Source organism: Lasioglossum baleicum, chromosome 10 (genome assembly GCF_051020765.1).
Source record: "Lasioglossum baleicum chromosome 10, iyLasBale1, whole genome shotgun sequence".
Lineage (NCBI taxonomy): Eukaryota > Metazoa > Arthropoda > Insecta > Hymenoptera > Halictidae > Lasioglossum > Lasioglossum baleicum.
In genome coordinates this window covers 14113770-14140384 of record NC_134938.1, presented here as the reverse complement: position 1 = coordinate 14140384, position 26615 = coordinate 14113770, and the positions used below count along the sequence as shown (strand labels likewise).

Sequence of the window (26615 nt, the reverse complement as noted above, 5' to 3'; positions counted from 1 at the left end):
GAAATTGAAATATCTCCTGAACTACTAACTTTTCGGCATACATAGGTTAGTACTTTTTTATAACGAATGTCCAGCTGCATCGATTGATGTATCAAAAAATACCTCATTCCATTAAAAAAAAAAATTAAGGTGACCTTCATATCTCCAAAAATAATTACATAAAAACAAAAATTTTTTTGGTACCGTATGAGCCCCATTCTACCATTCAACTTTGTCCTTCAGACATTTGACGTATCCTTAAAAACAACAAAGATATTCAAGGTGATCCAGTTAGGTGAAATACCCTGTAGACTGAAAGGAACATAGAACGTACCTTTTTGAGAGACAAGAACACGAGTGGTACAGAGATGCAAATAGCGGGTCCCTGAACTGCCATTCCAAGGGCCCTGGATGAGTAGTTCGTTTTAGTGGGTATAGGGGGAACCGAACACCTGTTCCCTCGAGTCCCACACTACCCCCACACGGGGGTGTACATAAATGTATTCTTCTCGACTCATCCTCAATATAAGATTAAAAGAAAAAGGGTGTCCTATCCTGTTAACGATCATACACAAGTTAATTTGGTATGTTGGTACGCCTCCTAGAAGTTAGCCTCCCACTTGTTAAATTAAATAATTGTTGCTACCATTGCCCGAAATAACTCGAAAAAGTCGGTCATCCATTCATAATGAATTCCAACTCTGATTCGAAAAGTACTTCCGGAAAAGTAACCGCGCTCCAACGGAGGTTCGATATCGGATTGTGGGGTGGGGGCTCTCTCGTGGTTGGCAGAAGGGATCGCGAAGAGGGAATGGAAGGGCGGAGATGAGTATGAATTCGGCCCGCGCCTCGTTAATTTTTCGCCCCGTGTCACTGCATTGTTTGGCTCCGGGTAAAAAAAAAGAGTGTTTATTGCCCGCAGCTCGAAACGAAAACCAACGGGTTGGCTCGGGTCGCGTCTTTCTACGTGTTTGCTGCCGGCGCGTGTCCACGGGACCGTGTGCCAGTCACCCACACAATCGCGGCCTCCTCGAGCATTCTCGTTTTAATGATTTCGATCTAACAAGGTCGTCTAAGTCTCGGCACCGCCGCGCCGCACCGCTCGCCGTAGGTACGCGAGATCGAAATGCCCGACCCGTGCCACTGTCCGTGTCCGACGGCCGAGACGCGCGTCCGATAAAAAGCAACCAGAAAAATCAGAGCAAACCGCCAGCTGTGGCAGCTGATGCACCTGGTTCGAACCTGTTCGAATATACACACTGTTGCAGCACAGGTCGATTAAATGTAGGTAGTATCGAACTGCACGCTATATCGCAGAACTTCGATAAAGAAGTAATGAACTGTAGCCACAGAATTCACCCACCATCTTCGTAAGTAGCTGAAACACGGTAGAGCAAATCTCACATTCGAACTACAGTAATGTCTCTATCGACGCACGTGACTGTAGGTATAATCTTTTTCATTATTACTTATTATTTTATGAGACTTTCATCAATATATCGGTGGCATTTTTCTGATGAAAATGAGACCAAACACGATACTATTTCAACTGTATTTAGTGGCTTAATGGGAAAGCGACACGTAAGTACTAGCGAGCGTCGCGCGGGTTGGTGTAACGGTTAAATTTAATCGTTTATATCTCCTAAACGCATAGGCTTTTTAAAAAAAATTTTTTTAATATTGCATTGTCATCCAGTTCTGAGCTAAGTTAGTTTAAAATCAATTGCAAAATTTGTACCGGACAAAAACAGACAGACGAGAAAGCGAGCTAATAAAAACGTGGTTAGAAAATAGCTACCCGTCTACGATCGACGCAACCGAATCCCCCCGAGGCTTTCGCGTCGATAGAGACATTAATCTGTAATAGGAACACACAGTCGAGTCGCTTTTCTCGTATCAAATTCCATCTATTTAAATCGAAATCAAGAGACGTTACACATGTTTCAAGTACACCGGTACACGTGTATTTAGAAACCCGACGTAAAGGCCCCTAGAATCGCGCTGCCCGGTGCGATGTTCAAACACAAAAGTAAAGTTTCGAGTGAAACACGAAAACTACAATTCTCACGGGAGTTCGAGCGTTTCAAGACATTCGAACATCTCGCGAAAGTTCACATTATTGGCCCATTTTCGATTGGCTTGTGATTCTTAGGACTGCCGGGAAGGGAGAGCCTTCGGTGCCGGACGGTTAACCCTTGATGGCTCGCAAGAGCTCGAACTTTCCTAAGAGGTTGCAAGCTTTTCCGACTTCGAACACCGATCGAAGCGGTTCGAACTTTTCGTGATAAATATGTAAGTATATATATATATATATATATATATATATATATATATATATATATATATATATTTACGGCCGCGACACCCTATCGCAGAGGAAATCGCAAATATTACGACATTCTCGCTGCCGAAAAAGAAATTCGACGCGAGCTTCGCATTCCTGTCCCTTGCCAATCGAGCTCCGACTCGTCTCTGTCCCTCTGAAGGTACAATATCACAAGTGACAATTAGACCAGAAACCAGAGGAGCAGAAAGAGATTCGCGACAAGCAAATCTTTTTTTCGTGGACTATGATACATTTTTATAAGGGCATGGAATACAGAATCCGCATCGAATGTACAGAACCTACAGAGGTCAAGGATTTTGAGAGGGCTTCGAGCAAAGTTCACAGAAGGACTCGAATGAAAGGTCGATAGCTACAAAAAGATTCACCCTCACATTTTTCGGATTTATCCTTTGTCGTAGATTCGTGCTTCTTTTTAACCGACTTCGAAAAAGGAAGAGGTTACTCAATTCCAACTGTATGTGCCTTTTTTTCTATGTATGTTCACCGATTACGCCGAGATGGATGGACCAATCAGGACGAAACCTTTTGCATCTTGTAGAGTATGTCTCCCGATTGGTCCCTTGGAAACAAATTTTGCATTTTTTCATTCTTTGCGGTTTTTATTGCAAGTAACCAATAAGACCGAGATACCATCCTACGGTGTTCTACAAATTCTGCTCGTTCCACTAAAAAGTGTGAAATAAAAAAATGTCATAAAACAAATTAAACCGACTTCGAAAAAACGCACTAAAAAAATTCACTAAAAAGTATGAAATAATTTACATTTAATTTATGTGAATACACACACGAACTTAACCCTTAAAATGCTGAGTGGGGTCCTATAGGGACCACAGAAAGTATTTTTCCTTAATAACTTCGTAAGTAATTGTTTGTAATTTTTCATATTTTATGTATTTTCTCTTTTTTCATCGTCAAGTATTGTGGATGATTTGTCTATTCTAAAAACATTACCGTTGTTTTGTTTTTAGCTATAAACACATACTGGGGTCTCCAAGAGACCCCATACGATTATAGGTAAGATAAGAGAGAATATAATAAGAATAGAAATAATAGAGAAGAAAACTGTACGTTGCTTGGACCATGACGAATGAAGAGTATATTCTATTGTTTAGAATCTTGATGTGTTATTTCATGTTTTTATACCATAATTATTGTATATCAATAAATACATATATTAAAGATATCTATTTTTTATTTTCAATTCTACAATTTTTTAACGTGGGGTCCCTTGAGGACCCAAATCGTTATTAGTGTTGCCAAAAAGTATACAGCATTTTAAGGATTAAATACAATACAATCTTTTCGGAAGCGGGGCAAAATTGAAAATTTTCGACACTGGAAATTACGAAAATCCTTAAATTCTTCTACATGCTTTCACAGATTAATGTATGTTCTCTTCTCACCTACTGATTTCCAAGTCCACCGTATTCCAATGAAATCATAATCAGCAGCATCTGTCATTTGGAAAATTTTCAATTTTGCGCCGCCTCCGAGAAGATTGTATTGTATTCAAGTTCGCGTGTCTAGTATTCACATAAATTAAATGGAAATTATTATTTCATACTTTTCAGTGCATTTTTTTAGTGTGTTTTTTCGAAGTCGGTTTAATTCTTTTTTTACTGAAATTTCGAAATGATTGAGAGAGGGCCCCAACATGATCAAGAACTAAAATAATGTAATTTTTCTGAAGCAATTAATGTATTAGCGAAAACAAAATCACGCATTAAATAAACATGCATTAGTAATATATGGTCGTGTTCGTAATTTCTTTTACTTTACAAAAATTTAGGGACCCAAATAGTTTCTTGCACCCAGGCCCCTTTATAGAGAAGGCCGGCCCTGCTTGCGAAGCCGGTTTTCTTGCATAAATCGATATTACACAACCTTCTATAAAAAAGATGAAAGAATATTTGAATTTACGGAGAACCCATCACGCCGAAACAAGTCTCGCGGGTATATATTCCAATTATGCGACCTTGCGGAATCGTGGATAAATCTCGAATCACAGAGTGCGCCAACCCTGATTCCCAGTATTTACATTCCCACCGTCTGAGGGAGCGAATCGGGGGTGCTTGAGCGCGTGCAGCCGCGTATCGTCAAACAAACGAACGCACTTTGATTTGGGGGATCATTGTGCGCCGCATCCCTCCAAGCTCATGCTCCGACGAGCCCCTAAAATTCGATATATGCGGGGGTGCACGAAATTCCTAAACGAAATCTCTGTAAGGACACATCTGTTTCCCAGAAAAAATATTCAGTAACCTTTAAGGATGTTCCGGAGGTACAATGGGAGACAAAAGTACAAGAAACTCGAAATCCATCAATATATTGGCAATGAAAGCCATTCATGAGTATATTTATTTTTTGGAGTTTCTAGTTGCGTTTTTTTCAAGGTTTAAATAGGGTTTGAAGTGGAATTTTATGAATTCTCCATAAGAAGACGTGTTAAAATGTGCAAACTTTAAGTTGCTGTAATTGTTAAACGGTGCAGTGAATCAAACCAAAATTTTCAAAAATTTTCTTGCGTTTTTATATACCTCCAGAACATTCTCAATAATACCGGGGTACTTACTTGTCCCAATTACTGCCGCCATTAAGCCAACTTCTTAATTAACTACGAAACGTTTCTCAACAGCCTGTACAAGAAAAAATTCTCCGTGAATCGTAGAAATTTTGTCGAACGTATGATCCACGGAAGACGGAGATGAGAAACGGAAAGGTGCGCGTTCATCGCGAGAATTAATTCTCCTCGCAGAAAGAGAGAAGCAAGCCGGTGCCTCGATCGCGAAGGGGAAAAAACGTTTGTTAGAGAGAAGCGCGCGAGAGGACCGTTCGTTTGTTCTAGGTCAAGCCTGCACATTTGAATTGTAGATTCAACTTCGTCGCGGCTTTTCGACGAGAAGAAAGATAATAAGGACGATGGGGAGGAGCATATAATTTCCGGGCGTAATCGTGACTTAATATCATCGGGCCACCGAGAGAATTAAATTAGATATCCAGCACGACCGTCGGAGCAGCGTTCCCGCGGAACGGAATGTTTAATTACGATGTCCCGCTCGAGGAAATGTTAAAGCTCGTTGTCGTCTTCGACGATCGACGCGTCCGCCGTGTCGCTTCCGGTTGGTCGCGGTAAGCGAACGGGAGCTTCCTGCCACGGCTTCGAAATCACTTTGCAACTGTAACACCGTTAACGCTAATTGCTCCACCCTTGCATTCGAAATGTCAGCGTTCTTCCGACCCGGCCCCGCCGGCAAGACCCGCCGGAAGAACCGAGAAAAGAACTCGAAAGTTCCTTAACGACTTGAAAGAGCCATTCTTGAATTCCAAGCTGAATGCGAACGACTTTCGAGCGACTGAGAAGTTTCCGCGGCATGAAAAGCTGCCGGACACACAGAACAGTGGTCCCGTTGGCGTTATTTTAATTACGCATCCATCACGAGTGTCGTGTATCATGTAGCGCGACGCCCGTTAGCCACCTCTCCGCTCAAATTTACCTAATGGAAATACAGCTACGATACAGCGATTCCAATCGGCATAGGTTACTTCTATTCAAAGTAAAACGTATCGTTTTCAAATTTATGCTTGCTTCATACGCGTGTCTTTCTAACTCGAGGAGCTATTCTCATCGCATAGCGTTTATATTACATTCATAATGCATGCAGCGACGCCGCGTGATTGTTCGGGTCGCGTAACGTGAGGTTAAATTACGGTCCCACGTGCGCGGACCGTTGCGGTAATTATTAATGAAATGAATAAAGGTTGTACGATAGGACTCACCGTTATTAATCGCGGCGAAAGCGACGGCGCTGAGCAGCCATGCAGCCACGCTGATGGCGGACATCTTCGTTTCCCTCGTTGCAAGTTTCACCTCACATAATACGTGCCTCTCGGACGTCGGGAGTAGCTGAAAGGGGCAGGAGACACACTGTATTAACTATGTACGTGTCGTTCTAAGATATTGCAGGCTCGCTCATGCGTTCGTAATCCCCGTAACAGTCAACGTTTTACTGGCATTTAATTGAACGCGATGCAAACGCGCGTCACACGCCGCATCTACCCGGCCAATTTCCCATAAATCGGCGCGGCGCGGGATCTCCATATATTATAGTTACACGCTGAAGGTGTGCGCGCGTCGGCCTTGTACTTTTTAATCAGAAAAATGCCAGAAATAAGGTAGTGAAAGTCCAATAAAAGAGTAATGAAAAATGAACAATTCTATCATCGCCATTTCATTGTGAGAACTCGCGAGCCTTTGAACGCTCGAAATTTTCAGCGTAGATTAAACCACTAAATACAGTTGAAATTATATATCGCGTTTCGTGTCATTTTAATCAGAAGAATGCCGGAAATAAGGTAGTGAAAGTCCCATGAAAGAATAATGAAAAATAAACAATTCTATCATCGCCATTTCATTGTGAGAACTCGCGAGCCTTTGAACGTTCGAAACTTTCATCGTCGATTAAACCACTAAATACTGTTGAAATTATATATCGCGTTTGGTGTCATTTTAATCCACAAAAATGCCGGAAATAAGGTAGTGAAAGTCCCATAAAAGAATAATTAAAAATAAACAATTCTATCATTGCCATTTCATTGTGAGAACTCGCGAGCCTTTGAACGTTCGAAACTTTCATCGCCGATTAAACCACTAAATACTGTTGCAATTATATATCGCGTTTGGTGTCATTTTAATCCACAAAAATGCCGGAAATAAGGTAGTGAAAGTCCCATAAAAGAATAATTAAAAATAAACAATTCTATCATTGCCATTTCATTGTGAGAACTCGCGAGCCTTTGAACGTTCGAAACTTTCATCGCCGATTAAACCACTAAATACTGTTGAAATTATATATCGCGTTTCGTGTCATTTTAATCACAAGAATGCCGGAAATAAGGTAGTGAAAGTCCCATAAAAGAATAATTAAAAATGAACAATTCTATCATTGCCATTTCATTGTGAGATACGTGATCCGTATTTCATTTTCTCCTTCTGTATGTTCGGCTTTTCGATTAAAGTATCGGCGCGGTAGACACAGTCATAAAAAGATAGTGTCCCTACACCATCGCCGTCCATGCAGAACACGGTTGTTGGACACCGATGGCGGATTTACTGTATGTACCATTCGCTCTTCCATACATATTTCTCTTCCCACATACAGAGTTGGGCAAATATGTAATCAACGATGGACGAATAAATTTCTACTTCAATCTTTAATCGCAATTAACAATTAATCTCCTATATATAGTTTAGTCGTTAATTAAATACTTATTAATCGTTAATTGGGAATAACGGTTAAATTTTCACGTTAGTCGCTAATTGCGATTAACGATTACATTCCTTTCAATTGTAACCGTCAATCGGATAATTGAAATACGGAATCAAGACTGTATGAATACTGTAAAGAATGTAAACCGAGTTCTTGTCGAGATACAATATTTCTGTCAATTATATTATTGTATGACAGACCGTATGGCGATTAACTTCATCAATCGATGGAATCAGTCTCCGATTTTTCGATGATTTCTTCATTTAATCGACTATTGACGATTAACTTCATCAATCGATTGAATCAGTCTCCGATTTTTCGATGATTTCTTCTTATAATCGACGATTGACGATTAACTTCATCAATCGATTGAATCAGTCTCCGATTTTTCGATGATTACTTTTTTAATCGTACACATTAATCAATCAATCTTGATTACAATTATCGAACAGACAAAAATTCGCCTCCCACAAACTGGATCCAATTAAACCGTGCAACATCATTTCTCTGGCCCCTGGTCAGAAAAGACCATTCCCGCCGCAGTTTCCAGAATTAGCGCGGCGGTGCAGAGAACATACGGGGTCGCCGCAAAGAAAACTTTCGAACCTACGAATTTTCGTTGACCAGAGGGACTTTCGGCAAAGCAACGCGTGAAACGCGGGGACGTCTCGCGGGAAGCTACGGCAAAAGCAGAATTTCGGGTTTTCGTGGCACACGACGCGCGACGACATACAAAGTCCGCGCAGAACCGCCGCATAAAGTAAAAGAGAACCCTCCCTCCCTCCCTCGATGAAAGGAGACCGGGAACTAGCGGGGAAACGCGAGTCTGAAGGGCCGGCTCGGTTGTGCGCGGGTTGCGAAAGTAGTCGGGAGAAGCGGATAGAGTGATAGCTTTCCTCCCTCTCCTTTTCCCTTTCTCTAACTCCTTTTTGTCTAATTCTCCCGTCTTCCATCCCCTGCTCTCTTTCTTTCTACCTACATCCCCCACTCTTTTTCGTTCTTTCGATCTTTCCTACTCTGCTGTTCGCTTATCTCTCTAGCTCGCGCTCCTCGACACTCCACGTCTCGGTTTCTCTGTAATCTCACGACTTCTCTCGGAACCTAACGCGAAGCCTAACGCAGACCAGTGTCGGCCATTTTACGTCGATCTCCGGCGCTGGAGCCGAGGACATCGCGCCTCCCGCGGAATCGTCCCGAGCTCGACGCTATCTTGACGTGACGAATGAGCAGCTTTTCGAGATCGTTCCGTAACCCTGGGAACCGTGACGGGGATGGGACAGGTTCAGAGCACGACATCGGGAATCATCCGCGTGTCCCGTGAAAATTCTCGGACGGAATTCTCGGGGAACCCTGCTCTCGCTTACGTTTTACTCTCTAATGAACGAGAATTTTTCTCCGCGTACCTGCCGCGACGCGGGGCCAGCTTGTAAATTGGGACGATTATTTTCACGGAAATGAGATTCCCAGCCAGTTTACGTGTATTATGCGAATCTCTGGTTTGTTCTATCGCGCTGCCATTTTCAGAGGCGTTACTTTCACGGGAATGGAACAGACACTTACTTGTGGCCCTTGTCATTTTGTACAATTCTTAAATATAAATCGAGAAGCAGTAGCCCACTTGTCTTTTGAAAACATTAGTATCTATTGAATCGATGTCCTCTGAAAGAGGAATTACAATATGTAGTTATGTATCATTAAATATACAGTAACGAGCATAACTGATTCTACACACTTTAAATCAGAATAACTTTCATATGAGTGGACCAAACAGCTTCAATTTCTCTGTAAGGCTAGAAGAATTAGTTTAGTAAATGATGTGTAAAAAATATGTTGAAAAAATGCATTTGCACGGAATTGTGAAAAACAATAGTAGAAATTGATTTTTACAAGTTTTTTAGCTGGACCAATAACGAAAATTCAGAACATAAATGATATACGCTCTGAAAATTTCATTGAAATTGGTTAATTGGTTTGCGAGTTATAAACGATCGAAAGTGGTGAAAATTTCAATTTTTCATGATTTTCAGCATTTTTACTAATATTGGTCGTTTATAACTCGTAAACCAATTAACCAATTTCAATGAAATTTTCAGAGTGTATATAAGTAATTTATACAAGTTGAAACACATCATGTAAATTAAAAAAAAAAAAGTCAAAATAAATTTTTACTATTGCTTTTCACAATAATATGCTTTTCACAATTCCGACTAAATTCATTTTTTCAACTTATTTATTAGTCGTCATTTACTAAACTAATTCTTCTAGCCTTACAGAGAAATTGAAGCTGTTTGGTCCACTCATATAAAAGTTATTCTGATTTAAAGTGTGTGGAATCAATTATGCTCCTTACTGTACATACAGTGGCCCATTTGCTTGTACGCCCTTCAAAACAGAATAACTGTTTCATAATTGTACTAAACGACCTGATTTTTTGAAAGCAATTTAGAAGCGTTGGTTTATAAAATTATGTCCAAAAAAAATGTTCCAAAAATTATAATTGACAAGGTTACATGCAAAAATGAAAAATACATTTTTTAAAAGTTTTTTATTTGGGCCCTCAATGAAAATTTAAAATATACGTTTTGTAGATCTACGCTAGTTACACCCGTGCTGAAAATTCCATCGGAAGCTTCCGACAGGAAAATGATTTCACGTTGGTTTTCGGGAAATATGACGATGCAAAGAAAGCTTTGCAAAAGAGACACGCGTCCCGTTTCCGAAGACGAACGCGCGAGATGATTCACGTTTCCTCGGTGGAATTTAAATGCGCTAAACACGCAAAGATACGTTCTTCATCCCTTTTCCCGGCGTATTTACTCGAAATTCGTTTACCAGAGAGAGAGAGAGAGAGAGAGAGAGAGAGAGAGAGAGAGAGAGAGAGAGAGCAGCGAAATATTGGTACAAAAATCTCTCTCTCTCTCTCTCTCTCTCGTCGTTTAAAAGCCCGGGATTTACAAAGGATGCAGCTGCGCCCCTATTATTTGCAATAATATTAACGATAATTTGGCAAACGCCAGCCGGGGAGCAGCATTGCGAGAAATACATCACGGTTCGTGCGTCACGGGTTATCAGAATCTTGTTTCCAACCCACATATAATTTGACTTTCTCCGTCGCTCGCGGAACATTCTGCGCCGGGGCAAACTTTTTGCCCGCAGCCCTTTTCTAATTCCGCGAACTTTCTCCATTTCTACATGTAAAATTTCATCGACGCGAATATATTTTTAAAAAGTCACCGCTTTTTTTACCATTTTCTCCGGCGGACATAAGAATAGCCGCTGAAAATCCAGTGACCTCGTTAATGCCTCGCGCAAAAACAAAGACCATAATGTAGCATTTATGCATGCTTGATTAGTTGCAACGGTCGCCACGGCCGCCTGTTCGAAACGTTCATTCCGATTGTAGATACCCGGAGAAGCATTATGCTATCATGGCAGATAATCGCCGGAATATGGAATGCTAAATGCGGGAGAATCGTTACGCGTTATGTTTAACTGATTCGGCTTTAAGTATGATGATTATAAGCTTACGTTTCCGTCTTAAATAATTTACTTTTCAAACTGGAATTGTAGTTTGGATCGCGCGGGATGGAAATAGTAAATGGAAACAGCAATTTCGAATGAAAACTCGAGGAAGCATTTCTTCTTTTGAAACAGCCGATCCTTTTTGGGCGCGTGTTGGCCATTGCAGCGGCACGCTAATGCGATTCAACGGTTCCGCGAATCGGCAGTTCACAAAATTAATCTTTCAAACGAACGTTCCTCCGCACAATGCGCGTATCCGGCAACTATCGGCACAAAGATAGTGCGCAGCGCTGCCGCCAAAGCGGGCGTTTTAATGTTATTTGCCGAGGGATACCGCAAATTCGTCCGCGGGAATTGCATAGAAACGAATTCATCTCGTCCATTCATTCCGAATTTATTACTAATCCACCACGAATCGATGATTCATCGTTTCTCGCGTTGCGTTACAAATCAACCATCGCATTATTTCATTTTGCTCGAACAAACCGAACAGATTTCTTATTAATTATTATAATCGGAGCGTATCACGGTTAGCATACTCGAAATGTACATTTTCGCGCGATGGTTACCGTCGAATATGTACACAGTTGATTTCAAACAGCAGTATCCCAACAGAAAATTTCTGATTTTCAAGAAATTAATGATTTAAACTTGGACTTTTCGAAGTACCTTCACAAATCTGGAAACAACATTTAACTTCTCGCGTCAACCTTAAACACGACTTCGATTAAACTCGTATGTAAATGTGTACTCTCTTTGACAATCAACTAAACACGATTGCGTCGCGATTAACAGGAACATAATATTAAATATTAATCCCTCCCCCTCGCGAGGGTCTTCATTAAACTCGGAACAAACGAATTCCTTGAATCCTCGCGGAAATTTTTGCCGTCTTTAAACATTGCTACGTCGACCGATTTTGACGAAATTTTCAGAATACACTCCGCGACAAAACTACAAGACATGTGCGAAATTCGATGAAAATTCTATGCAAGTCTTGAGTTTCATTTTCCTCCATTCATAGTGTTATTGTTTACATTATATAGAAGTATAATCTACAATTCTACGAAATATCGAAGGCTACAATCCCAAGAATTTGGGAAATGTATGTAAACATGCTATTCTCGTCGCGACAGAACTATAAGACAATAGCTTATCGGCTTGTCGATCTTATACTCTAATCGCGGTCACAGTGCTAGAAGTAATTGTGTACTTAAAATTAAACATTTGTAATTCTGTTCTTACATAATATAACTAGAATGCCGCGTGGGAAAAAGCTGACAGACATTGAAATAAGAGTGATCGTAGATTTAAAAGAAAAGAATACTTCTATTTCAGAAATTTCAAGAGTGACTGGGCGAAGTCGATGTGCCGTGCTCAATTATTTAAAAAGTCGAGAGAATTATGGAAAAAAACATCCTGATGGCCGTCCAGAAGCGACAACCGAGCGACAACGACGAGCCATTCTGAGGGTAGCGTCGAATTCTAGCTTGACAGCACGGCAAATTGCAGCGCAAGCTGGCGTTCACACCAATATTCGTAATGTGCAACGGATAATTCAACAGGCCAAGCATTTGAAAAGACGATAATTGCAGAAAAAACCGCCACTTACGAATCGACACAAAGCAGGCGGGGAAGATTTTGCGGAGAGACATCTCCAGTGGAAAAAAAGTGGAGAAAAGTTATTTTTTCAGATGAAAAACGTTTCAATTTAGATGGACCGGATGGTCTTTCATATTATTTTCATGATTTGCGGAAGGAAGAATTGCATTTGTCATGGAGGCAAATGGGCGGAGACGGCATCGTGGTATGGGCCGCAATAGGGTACCACGGGAGAACCGATGTAAAATTGATTAACACCACAGCATGAATGCAATGAAATATATAGAAATATTAGAAGAACAATTAACGCTACATGCAAGCTCTATTGCATGTGAAAATTATATTTTTCAACACGATAATGCCGCTGTGCATACAGCGAAACGTGCAAAAAAAATATTTTGAAGACCGTAATATACAAATTTTATCATGGCCTGCGAGTCTCCAGATTTAAATACAGGGTATTTCACCAAACTTGACCACCTTGAATGTCTTTGTTGCTTTTAAAGATACGTCAAATGTCTGAAGGACAAAGTTGAATGGTAAAATGGGGCTCATACGATACCAAAACAATGTTTGTTTCTATGTAATTTTTTTTAGAGATATGAAGCAGCCCTATTTTACCATTCAACTTTGTCCTTCAGACATTTGACGTATCTTTGAAAACGACAAAGATATTTGAGGTGGCAACATTATTTACAAATGTGCATAAAATCCGCATTCTAATTTATTAGAGTTTGTAGCACGATCATTCTGTTTGCACAAATTATTAGTATTTCCATTAAAACGTTTAGAAGCCCATATGCCAACTCATGGTCGCCTACACAATGTCCTACACTCGTTTTGCTAAAAAAAAAAACACGAAGGGCTATACGATAATCCATTAATTCAGCCTGTCACTGTAACTGTTAATCGATCATTCGTAACAGCCTGCGTAACATTAAAGTGTAGATACTTATCTAACTATAAGTACAGAAGCAGCCAATATTTACTGTAAACGTGAATCGAGCTCGGGAGCACAGCCTTCCAATGAAGAAAACGTCATTTGAATGATTGAAAAGAGAGTGCGCGTCGCATCGTGTCGCCATCAACACGCGCGCAGTAGATTAGTCTGCGGTTAGTCAGACGTTCAACCGAGGACTTGCAACGCGTTGCGTTGCTGCACATAAACGGTTCACACTTTCGTCAAATATTTTTCTTTAGGAGCTAGAGGTGTGCGAGAACTCGAAAATGTCGGGTCGGGACGATTTCGGATCTGGAAAATGTCGAGATTCCCGAAAATTTCGGGAGCTGGAATCACGTTTCGAGAATATCGCAGCGCTCGGACTGTCAAAGAGGCAAAATCTTTTAGCATCCGGGTAACCGGAACGTAACGAACCGCACAGCGCACTTGCGCAAGCGTTAATCCATCATTTCCGAGGGCAAATGGAGAAACGACAACGTTTACGTAGCAGGGTGCACGGAGGCGAAAGTAAACGTATCTAGGTTCCGCAAACAAAGCGTCGGCGGATACAAAATTTCTCGTAGGACGCCCCCCTCCCCCCGCAAATTGAAGTCTAGCCTGGGCTAGGTAAGAGTGTGGTTCGCGGTTCGCGCGAAACTGGAGCAACGGCCTTTGCTGGTAGAGTAGCGAGAGATCGAGTTTGATGCGGCGCGCGGCAATCGAAGTGAAAAAGAAATTGGCAATGAATGTCCCTCGCTCGCTCGTAGCCGCGCGCATCGATCGTCTGGCATCGAGCCTGGTCGAATAGAAAAACACGGTTCTCGTCTTACCTATTGCCGTGCCTGCGTCCCTCTCATCCCTTGAACTCGCAACGTTCACGGATGCCTGTTCGACGAGTCCCGAGAAAGAATCTGTTCTCTCGCACCTATCCTCTCTTCCTCTTTTTATCCAGAACCACTCTATCTCTCTGGGCTATCCTCAACCCGCCGGGGGTCCCCGTACACAATGACACAATTTGTCACTCGCGAACGACCCGTTTAACGGAGAATCTGATCGAGCAGCTTCTCCGGCTTCTTCTCGGGCAGCGGTAAAACACACGCGATTTTCCGAACGATTGATGCGTCGGATCGCTCGAGCACGAAACAACACTCCCGGCACTAAGGTCCCTCGCGGCGAAATCCCACGGCACAATATTCTTTGTTCCTTTGAGGAGGAGGCTGAAGATCCCCTTGGTCACCTGGCGCGCGCGCTGGCCCTTCTCTCGTTCCAGGCCCGTCGCTAATTAATCTCGAACACGGGCGCGATCACGGCAGTCCTTCCGGGTGTTTTAATTAAAACTGAAAGCCGGACGTCTCTCGCACGACGCGCTTGACCTTCCTCGCGGGAGATTTAATTGAATCCCCCTCGATGGTCCGCGACGCGTACCTGCGTCAATCAACCGTGCACACAGGTCTCGCATATTCGAGAAATCACCGCGAGCATCACCACCTGGCCACCTGGATCGATTCTGGATCAAGCACGGAACCACACGACCGGGACCGGGAGTGGTTAAAGGCCTCCGGTGGATCCTCCAACAAGTGTTATCCAACGAGACCGCTGGATCCTTATCCAACGACGCACCGATAGTGCCACGCAAGCAGTGACGGTCTTATCGCGATGCTCTCGGATCAACATCCACCAGTGTCTCGCTTGGACCTAACACGTTCGAACCTCGCGAAGAAAGGTCATCGGGATCCAATGACGCACAGGTATTAGGCTGTCGCACAGGTTGCGACGGTCTTATCTTGCGACGCTCTCGGATCCACCAGTGTCGCTCAAGAACCTAACGCGTTGGGAACTAACGAACGATGGTTGTCGCTGCGTGTAGGTACACGCGGGTCTGTTCACCGACGCCGACGTTTCGGTGCTAACGAGCGACGGCCGCGAGATCGTGCGTACAAGGACACGCGTGCTCGCCGCGGCTCCTAAGTTGACGCGTCCCGCGATAGGACAATTCGCGGATCGAGATGACAGCGGCTCAACGGCTCCGTGATCCCAGCGAGCCAGCACCGAAAGGGTTGAACGTTTCGTTGAGTAGGTAACAATCCCGAAAGACCGCGCGTATAGGACCGTGCGTGCGTGTACGTACCCGGCTACGTGGGGAAGATCCGACCGTGTCGCGCTGCGATAGCGAACTGACGTTCTGACGGGTTGCAGCGCCCCAACGGCGGTCGTCCGACGAACCATCAGCCACCGTTTCACCGCAGGGGACCCGCCGCGCCACCACCCCCGCGACCAACCGTTCCCACCACTACACCTGAACCGTTTCTATCCGCGGCCACCCCTTGTTGTATTCTGGTGTGCCCTGCACGTGAGACCCTCCAAGTTCTTTTCGGGGACCGCGCGAATACAGTTCAAATTCACTAAAACTTTTGCATAGACATAGTGGAACTATAATTATATTCGTAACAATTCAATTTTCTTACGAAAAAATGAGTAGTCGGATTTGCAAATGTTTTTATTGGAATTGGGAGAATGAAATTTCTGTACATTTACACGGAATAACACAATCTACAGTGTTCCCGCGATTGCACACAAGCCCAAATACTTAAGGATGTTCTGGAGGTATATAAAAACGCAACGAAGTTTTTGAAAATTTGACAAAATATAATTCTTACTAAATTAATGCAATTACCAATGTTTGGGTTTGATTTCACTGCACCGTTTAAGAATTATAGCAACTTGAAGTTTACATATTTTAACACGTCTTCTTATGGAGAATTCATAAAATTCCACTTCAAACCAGTGATGCCAGATATGCGCAACATTTCACGCGCATGCGCGACAAACAGTACCGTATCTATGTGAGGTAGCAGAGCCCTGAGGCAGTTATATTGGCAGAAATGTAGCGAAACAATCTGTACCGGACAAAAAGACTCCAGAACGTGTACTACGAGTTACAAAATATACACAAATACACTTGTTACACATTCATTGAGTCAGAATCAAATCATATAAATTTTTTAAAATTCTGCGGGGTGCTCAAGGTACCCCATTTCAATTATATATTTTTTTACATTAAATAGCTATTGTAACGAAAAGAAAGGTGGTGCGTTTCGTCCTGGACCCGCTAGAGGATTCATCAGTAAGGGTATCTAGCGGGTGTTGCCTTAGACACAGGGTCAGAAGACTTTATGAGGAAAGTTATTAATATACTAATTCATGGCATTTTAGTGACTTGCGAGAAAAGTTTTGACATTTTATCCATCTTTCGGGCGCGACCGTAAACTAATGTTTCGGCCATTTGCCAACATTTGGGACGTCGTCGACTTTGAAATCCGCCCTCCCCACCATTCTAGTCCTCAAAAAAATTAGACTATATGATTGCACCCTTCATACCGAACAATTTCTGTAAACAAATTTTTTTCGTAACTTCAGTGCGTCACAAGATATTTTCGTTATCGGATAAACGGAACACCCTGTGTAATGCAAATAAAACGTGTAGTTCAAGTGTTTGTTTCGAAACTTTAGATGAAATGGCGTGCTTGTAAATACATGTACAACCGTTTTCACAGCAAACACGTGAAATCACTTCGTGAAGACTTGAATCTTCCACAAATGCAGCAAACTTCAGAGCAAAAGATGCGAGGCAGTAATGAGAACGAAAGCAACGATGATCAGGAGCTTTATGGTGATGCTGATGATGATGATGATAACAATGAGGATGTAGAATAATATTCTTATTGCCTATTATATCTCACTAATCAAAGCACAGAAATAATCTAGTGTGAAATTGCTTTTTTTTAATTAGAATACTATGGACCGTTGACCCCAATTAAACCTAAGTAGCTACCTTTCCGAAGATAATTATTAAGCAGTCTTCTTACAAGCATTTCTAATCAAAATATGAAATAAAATCTCATTTTATATTTTTGTCGTCGTAAATTGTTAATTCGGCCTTATGTGGATTGTTGTGAGAACCTCGGAGGTATCGAGTCTCAGGAAACGAATTGGTACTACGTTTTTTTTACGTGTGTGCCGAACATAGATTTCTTGGATAACTTTTCCAAGTGTAAACTTTTGTAAAATTGTTGTATTGTACTAATGCTATTCCATAAAACCCCAATTTGAACACCCTAATACCTTAATTTCTTCGTAGCGCGATCGACCGCCTTAGGGGGAACCCCCTAGTAGTGAGGAGACACAAGTCACATCATCCGCATATCCGAAAGTCACATCAATCGCGGGAACACTGTAGGTAAAAAAAGGTTTACATAAGCTGACATCATTTCCTTTGAAAGAAAAGTAGTGGGGACAAAAAAAGTCACATCATCCGCATACCCGAAAGTCACAGCAATCGCGGGAACGCTGTACCTACATTTCGATCTCGATAACACGTAATTATCCAGAGTGTTAAACGGCGTTAGTAGAAACATCTTTATCGCGGGACCGTAAAAAGCAACGATTACGCCTTCGTTTATGAAAGCGCTGCCTTATCACTGGTATCGTTAGAACCTAATATTTGTTTCGCGATCTCTCGTTTCAATTACGAATTAAATTAGAACCCGGCGCGAGCACAATCTTTGCCGGCAGAAAACAAGGTCCGCGCACCTGTGTCATGATCTAATTTCCAATTAAGATATTATTAATACCGATGCCGAGGGAAACGGCCATTATATCTCTCGGATTATATTACAATTTACGTCTGAATCTATTCGCGTGTAGAAACTCTGCCCATAAGCGGCGAAATTTCTGATATCTCTATTCCGTGTGCGTTTCCGCCTTGAATTAAACGAACCTCGGGAATATTCATGCGAGCGTGCATTTCAAACAGCAGGAAAGAATAGTTGGTAAACATTTTCATAGCGCGTTAGCTGCGGACGTTATAATAATCCCATGTCGCTCTACATATATGCGTGCACGTTTCTGAAATATAATAGAATTACGTTACGGGAGCCCAGCCGAATTTTCCTGCTGCGAAAAACATCTTCTTCTCGCGCGATCATTTCCCAAATGCAGCATCTGCGATCTTGAACGGGTCCGATTGACAGTCCACTAAATAATTTCGTAACTTTCTTCCGTGTCACCGCAATGTCCCGCCACTAATCCGCCACAGATAGAGAGAGAGAGAGAGAGGGTAACTTTTTCCCCTCGATTCACAGCGAGTATGCGGTTTAGTACAGAACTGTTATCGAGTGCAACCCCCCGACGCTTAGCATACGCGCCCGGTGACATTGGACATTTAACGACAGCGCGTTAGAAGTCGCGGGAGCCGCGTCGACGAAGTTACCCGGTCGACCCCTTCGAGGTTATTGTCACCGATTGTTTCGATAAAGCTTGTTCGGTCCGAGGGAGGGTTGGGGAGAACGAGAGAGAAAAAAAGGAAAGTTGTCGATGAGCATGTTTACTCAACAAGCGCGAAATTCATGGACACGAACGGTTTACCCTTGGGAGGGCGGTAGAGAAGGGTGGCAGAGGGAGTCGAGGGTAGGTCGTTTCACACAGCAGCGCCTCGCTTAATTACTAGTTACTAGTAACAGGAGTTAGGAACGTTTAGCTCACAGTTCACGCCATCCAACAAAAGCTTATACCGTTACGACGAACTATTCCCATTGCTGGCTTAGATTCAGCGGCAAGGCTTCAACGGCGGCACTGAGATTCCTGTTACTTCGGAATCATATCACCTGGCGAAACCGCCTTCCAGTTAGTAGTTGCCGAACTGTAGCCAGCTTAGTTTACAACATAATTATCCCGGCTGCTAACTTTCAGCTGCGAATTAACAAAATACATATCGACGCCGGAATATTATTATGTGTAACACGCAGCCACGCGTTTGAACTTCGTTGCGTTTCGCCGGCACGAGTTCAGTCCAAGGAACGTTTTTATGGCGAAGAGAACAGGCTGAGCATTCTGGGCAACGCACAGTGCGGCCGATCGCCGATCTAGCTGCTACAAAATTCAGAAAACCAGCGCGAAATATATAATTACAAAAAGAGAAAAACCAGACATTACGGTCATAACATGTTCTTTGACATAGAAATCGAAAAATTCCTCATTGTCAAATTATGAACGTATATGAATATGAAACTGGTAGAATCTAATAACGAAATAATCCACAAAGGATGTGCAACCATGTTTTTGAGGTTAGATCAGGTTTGAAGCAAGTTACACGTTTTTAAAGTTTGAAAAGAGGACTGTAATTATCAAAGAAATTACTCCGCCAAATAAAATAATGGATGGTGCTATAATATATTATAAGACTGACGTTCCTTTATGTACTCCATAGCTCGTGAGAAAGGTTTTATTACTCAACGTTTCAGAGAACGCTACTAAAAGTAAAGATTTTATTAATACAGTGTTCCCGCGATTGTTGTGAGAGAACGTCGGGGGTATCGAGTCGCGGGAAACAAAATGGTACTACGTTTTTTTACGTGTGTGTGTCGAACATAGATTTCTTGGATAACTTTTCCAAGTGTTAAACGACGATCTTGGGTAAACAACGGTGCCAAGCGTGAAGTTGTTGTATTGTACCAATGCTATTCCATACCTGAGAATGATGCATCAAGTATAATATCATAAACCCCAATTTAAATACCCAGATACCTTAATTTCTTTGTAGCGCGATCGACCGTCCAAGGGGCAACCCCCTAGTAGTGGGGATAAAAACGTCACATCATCCGCATGCCCGAAAGTCACATTAATCGCGGGGACACTGTACTCTGATACTGACCGGGAGGATTAGCCGGCGCATCATTGTTTACTTAAAACCAGCTCAAAGTCCCTTTAGGGACGTCTCATTAGCCGTCCCGGATGTGGTTAGTGGGTAGGCCTCCTCGACCAAGTGGGAGGAGAGTCCCACCAGGGGGTGTAAGCTGAAATGGAAATAGTTGGTCCAGTATATGTAGTTCGACCCTAGTACTGAGGTGGCGCTGGTGTCGCTGCAGTTTTTGCGATACATATACCAAAATTTTCAATGTTTTTATAAGATCGTCGGTGGGCCAATCAGCTAAAAAGTTGGACTACCAAGCGGTAGACCGAGGTTCGAATCCTGTTGGGGTAAACAGTTTTTTTTACAACCGTCTACCGCTTTATATCTATATATACTGCCATTAGTTCGGCCCTACTACTGAGGTGGCGCTGAAATACTGGCCACTTTTTTAACACGGCAGCTTACACCCCCTGAGTCCCACACTACCCCCTTCTGGGGTGTACACAACGTATATTCCCCCGCATCCGTAAAAAAAGAGTCTAAGAAACATTTGCATAGTTCCTACTTGCAAAAACAAATAAGAAGAAACGAATAAAACATTTTTTCGGTCATCCTCGACGAAAAATACTTGCGAAAGTTGGTGGAATTTTTCGAGAAAGGCCAGGTCACACCCGAAAGCCAGAAAGTCTGAACAACGAGCACTGTGTGCTGCTGGAAACGTAACTTCCGCGGCGCGGCGACTGTATCGCGCAGCGTTTCGTGGTCTGGAAAAGGGGAAACATTCTGTCTTCAGCAGATGTAGTACACCGGGGCTAAGTAAAAATGAGATATCCGGCGAGCAAGAGCAGCAATTTAGTCGGCGAACATCCCTTGTCGCCTTTGGCGAGGCTTCCAGGTCCCGTGCTCTCCACCGCTGGACACAGCGTTCTCGGTCGGCTATATCCACACGCGTATAGTTACATTGGGCTTTGCGCCGCCTACGCGTGCATGTAGATTCGCAGAGAACGACGATACCGCCGCTAACACCAACACCAAAGCGGTCGTACCAGGTTGCCGCCTGTTAGCCGTGGACCATACACACGTAGATTGGATCGGACATTGCACGCCGTCAGCTCAGTTTCTGAACAAGGTTCATAGTGCGTCCGCCGCCACTATGCTGTCCAATAGGATACGGACTAACGCGGCCACCCGTACATTTCGGCTATCGAGTCGTAATGCACAGTACGAAAGGCAATCTAGATCCCGCACCGACAAGATCGTGCCGGAATTTCTGTCAATTTCGATGCGCGTCGCCGCCGATCGACCGATTCCTGTAACCATTAAGGGACCCGCAACGGCGCGACGTCGCCCCTGGAAATTACGACTGTTCATTAACGGGGCCCCTAGATGCTCAATAATATTGTCAATGTAGGTTGACAATAATATTGAAGCTCCCGTCGATACGCTTCAATGATCTCGTCAATCTAACTATCAATACTACGACTGCGCACTGTCACGCATTCGTGACGAGGAGGAAAACAAAGGTTACGACAACATTCAATCCTATCAGGAAACCGTCTTTCCAGTTAGAAATTTGTTCGCATGCGTCCCGAATTGGATGGGGACGTACAGTAAGGGAGAAAGAATTCATGGTTTTTGGAATGAGACGGTCAACAATTACATATTAACAGTTTAGAACTCTTAGCTGCCTTTTTTGAACTTAAGTGTTTCGCAAAAGATTCAATGGATTGTGATATTTTGCTTAGAGCAGATAACACCGCGGCTATATTGCTTATAAAAAACAAAAACTTAACCTCGATACAAAGATAACTTTAATCTGCCTTATTTTAAGTTAAGAATAGCTTTGGAGAAATTGTCTTCCTTGGTTGTTATAATGTCGCCATCATAAAACTTCGCAAAAGCTTCTGATTGCGGTGAACTATTTTCTGCTGGGAAATTTGTTTGTTGCTGTGGTTAAAGTAACCTTTCGATTTCACGAGTAAGTTTAAACGTTTAACTCAACGTTAAAAAACGTTCTTACCATAATCTCCCTATTTTTCCCATATTCTGCAAAGTTTCAGCTTTAATTTAAAAAAAATTTAATCGCTCTACCTCATTTCTGTCGAAAGTTCTTTGATTTTGTCTCCGATTTGGACGAAATGTCCCACTGTGCGGCGTCGGAATCGTCTATAATTTGTGCGCTATATTGTGCAAGATTTCTCGCGTATGCGCGGTGATTTCAGCCTCAGTAAAGTAAGATTCTCGATAAAATGGAGTACCTTGAGCATCCGCAGAATTTTAAAAAATTGGTACGATTTGATTGTGAAAAATGAATGTAGATATAACGTGTGTATTTCTGTATATTTTGTGACTCGTAGGACATGTCCCGGAGTCTTTTCGTCCGGAACAGATTGTTTCGGTACATTCCTGCCAATATAATTGCCTCAGGGCTCTGCTACCTATTCATCGTAATATAGATACGTTAACTGTTTCGCCTGTGCATGCGCGAGAAATTTTGCACCGTATCGCATCATTGTCTAGTGAGATTGACGAAATATTGACAATAAACTTCAATCAAAATTTCTATCAGTATGTTTCAATATATTGATCAATGCGTTTGAACCCCTTTTAAACGGTCAATATTCCCTTTCAATGCGCCTCGTCAATATTATTGATGGGCGTATTGACAATATTATTGAACGAATAAGAAGCTACCTGAGTAGCGTGATTCTACGCCTCTGGAGGTTTGTGGAAAAATATCCTTGATCTCAATTTCGAAGGTCCAACATTTTTTTTCTTTGCGAGGAACTAATGTCTCAGAGGAATCATAGTTCTTGTTGTTATTCACCTTTCTCGAATCTCACGCTAGAAGCTAATCATCGGCTGCTACCTCGAGTGTGAAAGTCATATTCCCAGTAATGGGAACGATGGAATGTCGGTGGTACTGTACTATACTAGACTACGAAACCAAGTAATCAACTCCAGTTCGCGCCAGCCCGCTCCAGCCATCTCCAGCCAGCTCCAATCCGCTTTAACCAGCTCCAGTTTGCTCTAGTCAGCTCCGACCCGCTCGAATCCGCTTTAACCAGCTCCTATTAGCTCCAGTCCGCTTCAGTCCGCTCCACCCGTTCAAGGTTCCGAATGGAGGGGAATATTGGTGAATAATTCATGAAATCTATGAAGCCCATGCATCCACCTAACTAATTCACCATGATCTCGTACAAAATTGACTTTTCCGCGCTATCGTTCTATCCTCTAATGATCGCCGTGATTTAATTGTCGCAGCACTCGAACCTCGACGCTGCTGGATCCGGGAACGACAATTTCTGCTAACAACCGATCCATTGATCATTCATTTTGCATGAAAATCTGCAGATCTGCTTCAACCTCTATCGTTTATTCCACAGGGCAGACGTACTAAAACTCGGAAATTACGTTGAACAAATTTTACCTACAAATCTCTCTTTCAAATTCACCGCCGAAGTCGATAAAACAGCTTTCACTCGCAAAAGCCGGTTGAACACAGGAAGCGGTTGCGACCTCGTGTCAACGACCGGAAGCCCGACGGAAAACGCGGAGATTTGCATAAACATCCGCGATCAACGGCCCCGCCGTCTAAAGATCCTAAAAACACGTTCCACGAAGGAACAGCGATTCACCGTGCGACACAATGCGATTCTCGACGATGCAGGATACGCGCGCCGCGCGGTTAAATGATCTCGAGCTAACTCGCGGCGCACACCTCTCGGGAACAGAGATTACGTGGCGTCGCGCGTTTAAACTGCGTGAAAGACGGAGCGGTGCTGCGGCAAATTCGCCGCATAATTCGTCTTCGTGGGTCAAATTATCCTTTCAGAGGCGTAAACGAATTTCGCTTTTTTAATGAACGCCGGAGAAAAAGAGAGAGACGGAGAGGGAGAGGGAGCAAGCGATGAAGAGCGCGAGAAGATCGGGGACGCGCGCGACGTCTCATTAGTTTCCCGCTAATTTCTGAAAGGTATGCGCGATCCGAGAGCAACGTTTTAAATCGCTCGCGATTCCCGCAGCATTCCCCGGTCCGTTTTCATCGTCGATTCCTAATGAAAGCATCAACCGAAGGAGAATAAACGGTCCCGCGTCCCATTCAACGACGAGCTGTATCTAATGCCGAAGCGAATTCCGTAAGGCAGCTCGCTTACCTGAAAGACGAAGCCCCGGTACTACGTGGAAAAATCACCCCGTTCGGTTGTACGGTTAGGTTGGATCCCTCGACATGTTACACCGTGCGCTTCCTCAAAAAATGACGGCAACACGATCTCGCGTAACCGATACCATGCATCCAACGATATTTTTTTGTTGGAAGCAATTCTAGCCAGGGATCGCGAAAGCAAGGGTTGCGCGAAACTGTTGATAATAGGATACGCTATTTCCTTCGCGTTTCGTTGGTTATAAAAAATGATCGTATTATGCGGTGAACACCGTCGCGGAAGAGATGAGGGAAGCCATGTCTGCGCATTGACGGCTAAACCCCCTTAGGCTACTTGTAAGCGATAATAGCAAAGAACAGGTGTGGCGGAGGGCCGGAGAAGGTTCACAAAAACGGATCACATGTGATCCAACTCCCGGCATGCTAATGAGCTAAAAAGGACCAATAAAATTAGCCCCTGAACAGAGGTTGTTTTAGTGGGTATGGGCCAGGATTTAGTCCTGTTTCCGCCGCCTATGGGTCGTGCGTAAAAGCATTTTTTCCTTTGTTCTAAAAAAAAAGGCTACTTGTAAGCAGAAGTGAGTACTATTTGGCGAAACAAATATTTCAAATACTATTTTTAATATTTTAGATTTTATTTTGCTTAAGGAAAATAGTATTTTAAATGAGATATACAATTTCGAAAATTTTAACAATCTGAACCTCAAAATAAAATATTTCTATTCTAACAACCAGAAACACGAAATAAAATGATTTTATTTTCAAAAATTACTGCATCAAATAAAATATTTTATTTTCAAAGTTGTATACGTATACTTTAAAATAAATAGGATTATTTACTATTTACTATTTAGAATACTGTTTTCCCCAGCTCTGCTTGTAAGCCAGACGCCCGAAATGACCGCACGATTCCCCAACATGTCGTACATCTTATTCCGGGCTGCTACTTTTATTCTTAGAAACATTTAATAACTACGCGAAAGTACAATCGTCTTATGCGGCGTCTCTCCTACGTTCGCCAGTTAAATAACAAAGATCTGAACGGGTTTAAAGATCATGAAAAGTTTCTAGCTCAAAGTCCCGAATGGGTACCCAGGTCCGCGATTATAGAGAGAAGTGCTAACCCCGTAAGCTTTCTAACGAGATTTTCAGGAAACGCAGTTTACAGGGAGCGTTATCGTATTAAAATATTTCTGGAGATCCAATTTTTCGAGCTGTTACCCGAGGCTCCTCCTTTAATCCTTGTGAACATCTGTTGAAAAGGTCTGTCTCGAGCCGTCATGGAAGCTGCTGCCGCTGAGCGGAAGCGAGCTAAACGAGCAGATTCGTGGACAACGACGACGACGACGACGACGACGACGACGACTAGTTGCTTCCCTTCCCCATTATCTTTCACCTTCGATATTCGTTCAGCTGCGAAACGTGTGCGCGAAATCGTCGTTCCGAGTAACGGAAAAATCGATGGGTTAACTGGCCTTTATCGTCGCAGTCCGCCGTTCTACGAGGCTTGTGCGTACGTTAACATCCTCGAGGAACCCAGCCGAGCAGAAGTTTACACAGTTTACCTCGTTCAGGCGGACCGAAAATTTCGAATCGGAGGAAAATCGTCGAAATCTCGTCCATCCCCTAACGCTCGATTGCACGGCAACTTTCCCCTCAACTTATTGAACTTTTTTTCAGACGATCGCATTCTACGGGATCCGCAAGGATTTTCTCCTGGGGAGACAATGTTTTTTCGACTACCGCAACGCGCGGACAGTAGCGTCTTACGATTCGATCGTCGCAACGTGACAGGTTTTACCGGGGTAAAAGGTTAGGGGCTGCAAAAACGAAAGTTTTGTAACAAGATTTTTTTTTAAGAAACATCGCGTGTCTGTGAAACAGCGTAGGGTAATAGCATTTTGTACATCCGTATTCTTACGCGTCATCCTATTCGTATTAATCGACGCGAAGCCAAGGCGCCGAAATCTGTCCAGAATTACGTACAGGATCGTCTTGATAGACTATCGAACTCTGAATACTAACTGCAATCCAGAGGAGAGCTGTGTTCTGAATACTAACTAATATCTAACTAACTACGGGAAATCTCCGGGCTGACACGATGT

General features: G+C 42.9%; 1 protein-coding gene across 2 annotated transcripts in view; it reads right to left on the bottom strand.

Moving 5' to 3' along the window:
• LOC143212917 (zwei Ig domain protein zig-8) overlaps nt 1-15520 on the bottom strand; it is a 556020-nt gene extending 540500 nt beyond the window's left edge. For both annotated transcript variants that reach the window (XM_076432232.1, XM_076432233.1), the window contains exons 1-2: nt 14488-15520; nt 6104-6230 (exon numbers count right to left, since the gene is read on the bottom strand). In XM_076432232.1, coding sequence (XP_076288347.1) covers nt 6104-6167 — 64 coding nt within the window. In that variant the 5' untranslated portion in view covers nt 6168-6230; nt 14488-15520. The remainder of the gene's footprint in view (nt 1-6103; nt 6231-14487) is intronic.
• Nucleotides 15521-26615: the final 11095 nt, after the last annotated feature.